Source organism: Cicer arietinum, chromosome 4 (assembly GCF_000331145.2).
Source record: "Cicer arietinum cultivar CDC Frontier isolate Library 1 chromosome 4, Cicar.CDCFrontier_v2.0, whole genome shotgun sequence".
In the NCBI taxonomy this organism is placed as follows: domain Eukaryota; kingdom Viridiplantae; phylum Streptophyta; class Magnoliopsida; order Fabales; family Fabaceae; genus Cicer; species Cicer arietinum.
The window spans coordinates 26,747,984-26,756,044 of record NC_021163.2 but is presented as its reverse complement, the minus strand read 5'-3'; the positions used below and the strand labels follow the sequence as shown (position 1 = coordinate 26,756,044).

At 33.8% G+C, this 8,061-nt stretch overlaps 1 protein-coding gene across 4 annotated transcripts in view; it reads left to right on the top strand.

Annotated features, from left to right (window-relative positions):
- The first annotated feature begins 3,602 nt into the window (after positions 1-3,602).
- LOC101502968 (protein virilizer homolog) overlaps positions 3,603-8,061 on the top strand; it is an 18,775-nt gene continuing 14,316 nt past the window's right edge. For 3 of the 4 annotated variants that reach the window (XM_004497594.4, XM_012714932.3, XM_012714931.3), the window contains exons 1-9: positions 3,603-3,827; positions 4,043-4,131; positions 4,929-5,052; positions 5,619-6,281; positions 6,414-6,782; positions 6,871-6,975; positions 7,160-7,342; positions 7,599-7,740; positions 7,840-8,021. In XM_004497594.4, the coding sequence (XP_004497651.1) occupies positions 3,753-3,827; positions 4,043-4,131; positions 4,929-5,052; positions 5,619-6,281; positions 6,414-6,782; positions 6,871-6,975; positions 7,160-7,342; positions 7,599-7,740; positions 7,840-8,021 (1,932 nt within the window). In that variant the 5' untranslated portion in view covers positions 3,603-3,752. Of the gene's footprint in view, positions 3,828-4,042; positions 4,132-4,928; positions 5,053-5,618; positions 6,282-6,413; positions 6,783-6,870; positions 6,976-7,159; positions 7,343-7,598; positions 7,741-7,839; positions 8,022-8,061 lie in introns of those variants that run through there. The other variant, XM_027333648.2, reaches the window with a different exon arrangement.

Below are 8,061 nucleotides of genomic sequence, written 5' to 3'. Positions count from 1 at the left end.
ATGGGATTTGATTTCATAATTTTATTGTATCATTTGGGTACTTTCATAAGGAAAAGGGGTTGGTACTTGGACAATTATTGGATTTAGCCAATTTGAAATAGGCTTAAGATCATCTTTTCTATAGCGGATTTCCAATGATCTTGGGAAAGATCTATTATTTTCAACTCACGGCTTTTATGGTCAACATATGATCATCTTTTGTACTAGCGACTTGTATGAAATTCTTATCCATTAATTATTGGAGGAATTCATTAAGCTCTTCACATTTTTTATGGAACGTAAATCAGTTGGGTGAACGCCACAAATATTAACCTCCTTGTTAATCGTCTCAATCAAGTTTAACTTGCATGGCTCAACAAAAATCATTTTCATAGGGGTTTTTGCATTTTCTATATTCTTAATTGCACATTGGTCTACTCCATATTCAATGACATACAGAGGAATTTGTGTGGCCGAACAAGGGATTACTCCCCACATTGGGACTATCTTCCTTGAAGATAAACTATTTTTTATCAATCAATTCTTGCACTTTAGATTTTAGAGCTTGGCAATCTTCGACGAAATGGCCTACAACTCCTGCATGATATTCACATTTGACATTTGGGTTGTACCATTTTGGAAATTGTGGTTCTAGAGTTTTCATTGTTCTTACGACTATCATTGAATTCTGGAGTAAGCGAGGCAACAATTGGTTATATATCACGAGACTCGAGTCAAAATGGGTTAGGTTTTTTTTAATGGCTGGTGGTTTGTATTAATTTGGACTTTGATTTTGGTTTCGCTAGTTTTGTTGGGAAAATATGACAAGTGGGGTTGAACAATAGGTGGTTGATAATAATGTGGCATTGAATGGTGATATTGAGGGTATGGAGCTTGTGAGGTTGCAGCCACATATAAATAGGGAGTGTAGGCTTGAGATGGTTGATAAAAAGGTGGCCTTAAATGGTGATATTGAGGGTATGGGGCTTGTGAGGTCGCGACCACATATGGATAGAGAATGTAGGGAATTTGGGGTATCGGTGGTTGAAAATTGAAGGTCGATAAGAATTCATTAATGGAGAATAGGAGACCATTGGGTTTACCATTACAACATTAGCATCCCCTTATTTCTTTTTTGTGAATCTCATATGAGGTTTCTTCACACCACTCGCTCCACATACAATTTTACCACTCTCACCCACTTTGTACTTTTTCTTTTATCATGACCATGTCAGAAAAGTTTCATGACATAATCTCAATCATCCTTTCATAAAAGAGAGACTGAAGAGTATCCATAAATATATCAACCATTTCTCTTTCAGATAAATAAGGATCTACTTGTGATGCCACTTTTCTCCACCGTTGTGCATATTCTTTGAATGTTTCAGTGTTCTTTTTCAAGGAATTTTAAAATTATATCATGTCAGGGGTCATGTCAATGTTGTACCTGTATTCTTTCAAGAAGGAATCAATCAAGTCTCTCCACGAACATATTCGATTTCGCTCGAGATGCATATACCAACTTAATGACGCCCCACTCAAACTGTCTTGAAAAAAGTGAATGAGAAATTTGTCATTATGAGCATGAGAAACCATTTTTCTGCAATACATGGTCAGATGATTTTTAGGATATGTGGCACCTTTTTAATTTTTCAAACTCAAGTACCTTGAATTTTGAAGGGATCGCCACATCGGGAGCCAAACACATATCAAAAGCTTTGAAACCATATATATTATTATCCTTAATTACTTTTATTTGTGCTTCCAAAACATGGAATTTTCCTTTCAATTGAGTATCATCACCGATAAATTGAGGTTATTGCCAATTTAATTTAGCATCAAAATGGGGTACTTGGGGTTCACTTAATGTAATACTTTCTGAGGGTATAGTGTTTTGGGGTGGCACCTAGCCCATGGGAGATGAGATTTGGGGTTTGTTTAGGCTTTAAGAGTTGATAATTGAGTGGTATGGGTTGTTGTTCATTGGGTTTAGGACTAAGGGAAAAGTATAACAAGGTGGGATACCATACATAGGAAATTGCATTGTTGACGTACGAAATTATTGGGTAGTCGGGGTAAAGCCTAGTGGATCAGAAGAGGTGGTTTGGTGTTCTTCATTTGCAATTCGGGTTCCAATATGTATTCTCTTTCTTTCCAAAGCATGTATAGCCTCTAGGATTCTATCAACCTTTTCCTTCAATTGGCTAATATTCGCTCTCATCACTTCTTGGTTTTGCCCAAGTTCATTCATGATTTTGAAGTTTGCGCGAGTCCGATAAGGGTGTCGGGGAAACAACTTTGTCGATTTTTTTCCTAAAATATCATATGATACTACTTAAAAAATGAAGATTTATATCCATGCATGTGGGTATTAGAGAACCATTGAGTTCACAACCTACGCACAAGCATCTTCTATGGATCATGCATCAAAACCAAACTCATACATAGAGAAAACTCAAAATAAACTCATTCATTAATAATTAAAAGGGTACAAGTGCAATATTTTTCTCTATATTTGAAATACATTGTTTTTATCGCTCTCAGAGAATTAAACCATATGTTGCTTCTATCAAACTATTACAATGTTGAATGAATATAATAATCTCTACATGTGTGGGAAATTGAACTATGTTTGCTTCTACTTTCCTTAGGAGTACGAGGATCCTTTCGATGACTTTGTTGGCTATGAAAGTGAATCTTTAACAACGATCCATCCATATTATCCCTTCTTGCACAAGCATCTATATTGCTTCCACTTGATCCATCATTCAAATTCTAAACATATTTGCCTTCTCTTGTTAGCTGAGTCAAAACTCAATATAATTTTTGTTTTTCATTTGTTAGCGTACACCAAAATATCATGGAGAAAGATAACATCCAATTGATATGTTTAGGCGAAATTCTTTAGAGTGAGAATTACTCTTAGAGTAATCGAAATCTCGTCAGTTTCATCTTTGATACTTATGATTCTCGATGAGCTCAACGAAGTTCCGAAATAAAAAAATAATCCTGTCCTCGCTTTGTATAACCACCACATTTATATTTACTTAAATAATTTTAAAGTAATATTATATAATATTAAAATAAGTGAAATATGATTAAAATTACATATTCATCAAATACAGGAGTATTAATTAATAATTTGTCAAAAAAATATTAATTAATTTATCATCTTATTTTATTTTTCATCATTTAATTTTATTTTTCTTTTTATTGTAATATATCTTATATGAAAAATATTATCATCACTAGTTTATTCTATTTTAATATTATAATTATTACTAGAAAATAAAACTATTGATAATCTAAAATAACTATAGTGCCATTCAATCATAACTCGCAATTACTTCTTTAAAAAATTTCTAACTCGTCTCAAAAACAAATAATTAAATATTTTTAATTAAAAATCATATAATATGAAATATTTGAGTAAATAGTTATAATTGAATTAGAATGTAAAATTATTTTACACTATACACTATCATTAATTTTTTTATTTATTTTTATTATTATTATTTGTCAAAAATATTATTATTAGGATTATGATGATACAACATGATTAATGAAATTATGAATTGTAGAACAAAAAATATAGCGAATTTAACTACTAAAAAGCATGAGAAAATTGATAAAAGTTCCCTTTCCCTCCCCTCTCTCTCACAGAGGTCGGTGACAGACCCAAACGAGAAAGACAGAACGCTTGCATAACACAAAACCCTAGAATTTCAATTTTCGCATGTTCGTCTTCTCTCAATCCCAATTTCAAATCTTCAATGGGTCGACCCGAACCATGTGTTCTCTTCTCTCAGACCTTCGTTCACTCACATCTCGATGAGTACGTCGACGAGGTAAGTAACCCCCACATTTTCCATCTTCAATTTTTAAAATTCTTTTCTCTGCTGAATCTGCATTCGCTGAAAAATTTAATAAGTTGTTCTCGCGTAATTTTTTAAGCTTGGTTTTGTAATTTCTACTTGTTACACTTCATTACTGTAGTTTATTCTTTGGATTAGTTGTGCAAAAATTTGAACTGTTTTCACTTAATATATTGTTTTATGCACAGGTCGTTTTTAATGAACCTATTGTAATCACCGCGTGTGAGTTCTTGGAACAGAGTGCGACATCGGTTGCTCAAGCAGTACCACTTGTTGGGTATGTTTTTCCTTTGTGGATTTATTTTCACGATTACGGTTTATAAAATATATGCACTGTCACCGTATGTTAGTTTTATGCCGACTTTCAATTTTAAAATGCATTATTTTTGCGACGTGATTCCTGTTATAGTAGTAACTAGTTCTAGTAACTAGATCTTAAAAGTGGTGATATGAAATGGCAAAATAGAGGGCTAATATTAGATGTTCGCGGAAAACTAGTTTATATTGACAGTGAATGTCAATTAAACTTATTTTTCTTTGATTGATTTGAAACCATAGAAGCTCAAATTTTGTGTTTAGTTGCTTGTTTGGTGTCGAGAGTTTGGAGATGTAGGTTAGTTTGGATTTAACTTCTAACTTATGAGAGCTTCTCCACTAAAATAAATTTTTATTATTTATGCAGAAGTCTTTGTAGGGATGTAGGTGTTTATGTAGAAGTTAAATGAGGGAAGATGTGAAACATTTGAAATACAGAAGCCAATTTCAAATTTTCAACTTTTACAGGATGCAATTATTTAAAAATCTTCTAGTTATCATAATGTTTTTCCAATATTTATTTTTCCATGTGTTTTTGTACTATGTCGAGGAGTTTATCTAAACTAATTTATTATGTAATTTGTGGTTGTTTTAGATGACCACTTTATATTATGTAATGTAATGTAGAAGACTACTGTATATACTTCCATGGTGTTGTTCATGCTTTGGTTCAACCTAGGTGTTATTGTGTTTATGATCTGTTTCTGTGCCTGTTGAAGATTTTGAAATCAGTTAGTTAATTGCTGGAAACCTTTTCAGGGCAACTTCACCTCCATCATTTGCCATAGAGGTCTTTGTTCATTGTGAGGGAGAGACGAGGTTTAGAAGACTTTGCCAGCCTTTTCTCTATTCACAATCATCATCAAATGTATTAGAAGTAGAGGTATTATATATGACTGTGCATGTTATTAACAATGTTTGCTTCCTGATTCCTCCAACTGTCTGAGTATTTGGTCGTGCTTTTATTTCTGTTCGTCTGGGTCTGCTGTATGCGTTATGCAATTCTTCAGTTTTGGAATTTTTCATAGATGTGAAAATATATATTGTGAAAAGTTAATTTTATATGTATGACAAACTTCTAAGTCTCATATTTTTTTTCTTCCATTTGATTTAACATCTGCTACCATGCTACATAATGTTTTGAAGATTTTCTTGATCTGAATTGCTCAAATATAACAAGATTGGTGATTAAAATTAATGAAAAAATGATCAAAGTTTTGCGTACTCAAGGATGTCTTCTTTTGCTTATGATATGTATTAACTAATAACTTATTAATTGATTAATATTATTGATTTGATAAAGATCTGTGGTGGATGACTTGTCCCGTGACTATGACTTATTAGTAATTTGACCAAGCTTTCAAAAATATACTGTAATAATTTTTCTAATGATTCAGAATATTTATACTGTAACTGTTAAAATTTCAAGTACTTCTTTCTCTTTCTTAGGCTGTTGTCACTAGTCATCTAGTTGTGAGGGGCAGTTATCGCAGTTTGAGCATGCTTATATATGGGAACACAGCTGAGGATTTGGGTCAGTTCAACATTGAATTTGATGACAACGCATTGACTGATCTTGTTGATTCTACTGAGGGGAGGCTGGAAGACCTGCCACTTGCATTGCATTCTACTAATTTTATGGAAGATTCACGCTTTTCTTTGAGTGTCTTGTCTATTCCAGTTGCTGCGGCAGATATTTCTCTTGAAGTCAAACTTTTTTTACAGTTGATGTTAAAGATTTTGGAATTTTCAGAGCTTGGGAATGATGGACCTATTGGGGATGATGGCCATAAAGTTGTAAGTACTGTAGTATCTGCAATCTCTTCCTACATTTCTGGTGACATATGTGAATCAATCAGTGGAAGTTTGAAGAGAGCTGAGAAGTTTGAAGAGTTGCATAATGTTGTTAATGAGGCACGAAAAGAGCTCCTTGAGGTTTATAGGGTTTTCCGGCAAAAATTTGGGAGCGAATCCTCTGAATGTTCATCAGAAGGAAATTATTCTGAACTGGAGGCTGAAATATTGGATTCCAAAACATTGGTGGATATGTTTAACCAGATTAATCACTTTAGAAGACAGTCTTCATATATAGGAGATCACTTTCTTTCTCGGGTAGTTTATTGTTTTCTTCATACTTATTGTACCGGAATCTCCCTATTAGTTGAGATAGAATCAAATTAACACCCCCTTTATTTCTTATTTGTTTGTCTTTTTTCCCTGCTGATGTCCATATTTTTAATGCAGAGTGAGCATGCTCTATTAGGATTGAGCATGGCTTATTTACTATGTTCTGGTAGGCAGAGCTGTTTTCAGTTTGTTAATGGTGGGGGAATGCAGCAGATTGCAATGTTTTTTTCCAAGGATTGGCAGAATTCTACTACTATTATGCTTCTGCTTCTCGGTGTTGTAGAGCGGGCTACTAGGTATTCTGTTGGATGTGAAGGCTTTTTAGGTTGGTGGCCTCGGGAAGATGAGAGTATCCCCTCTGGTGTCAGTGAAGGTTATAGCCATTTGCTGAAGTTGATACTATCGAAACCTCGGCATGATGTTGCCTCTCTTGCAACCTATTTGCTTCATCGCTTACGATTTTATGAAGTTGCTTCAAGATATGAGGTATTGTTTCAATTAATGCTCTTGATATGAATGTGTATTTTCATTTAAGGACTTCATCTTCATCTTGTGGTAATTAAATTTTTGCCAGTCTGCAGTTTTGTCTGTGCTGGGAAACACAAGTGCTTTTGGCAGGGTTACAGATGTTGCTTTGAATATGCTCAGTTCAGCTGAAATTCTGCTCAGAAAGCTCCTGGTCAGTTTTATTTCAATAGATTGTAACTTTTGTAGTACTTAAACAGGCAGTGAGCAAAATTTTATTTTATATCCACCCATAATTTAGGTAGTTAGGTTGATATATTTTGACTTCTAAGGGATAATTTGAATTTAACTTCAAAAATAAGTTTGTTGTTAATGTTTTTTGACAAGTACTAATGCAGAAATTGATAAATTCACGTGGTCCAATTGAAGATCCTTCTCCTGTGGCTTGTGCAAGTAGATCACTGATTACTGGTCAAACAGATGGATTGTTGTCATATAAAACAACTTCCAACTTGATCAGCTCTTCAAGTTGTTGCTTTTCAGATTGGGATATTGATTCACATTTATTGGGACTGTTGAAGGTATACCATTAACCATTTTACTGTTGCATGTTGTTTTTGCCAATTTTTTTATCTGCTCAAGGTTGGGATAAACTTTTTAAACATCATGTGTGTGTCTCTCTTAAGTGCAGAGTCTTTTGTGCTTTCTCCTCTGTATATATATCAATAAAAGAAAATAGTATTTTAATGTGAGAGATGGGGGACTAAATTCTATGTTGATAAATATTTATCGTGCCTATGCTTGTATTTACTCTTGAACACATGAACTTGGATGCAGGAGAGGGGATTTCTTTCATTATCAACTGCGTTGTTGTCATCATCTATACTGCGCGTGGAAGGGGGTCATATCATGGAGATATTCATGGATGTTACATCATCTATTGAGGCTGTGATTCTATCATTTCTTTTTTGTCGTTCAGGTTGGCTACAATTAACATATGCACACACATTGTTTGATCTATTATCAGAAACTAGTGAAAGAAGTATAACTATTTGAATCACTTCTCCAACCATTGTAGGCTTGATATTCCTATTACAGGATCCTGAACTATCTAGTACTCTAATCCATGCCCTTAGGAGTGGTCATCATGGCAACAAGGAAGATTGTATTCCTCTTCGATATGCTTCCGTTTTGATTTCGAAAGGTTTCTTTTGTAGTCCAGTCGAGATAGGAATGATAATTGGGATGCATCTAAAAATGGTTAGTAATGCTCCAAAAAATAGTATCCTCAAATCATCTG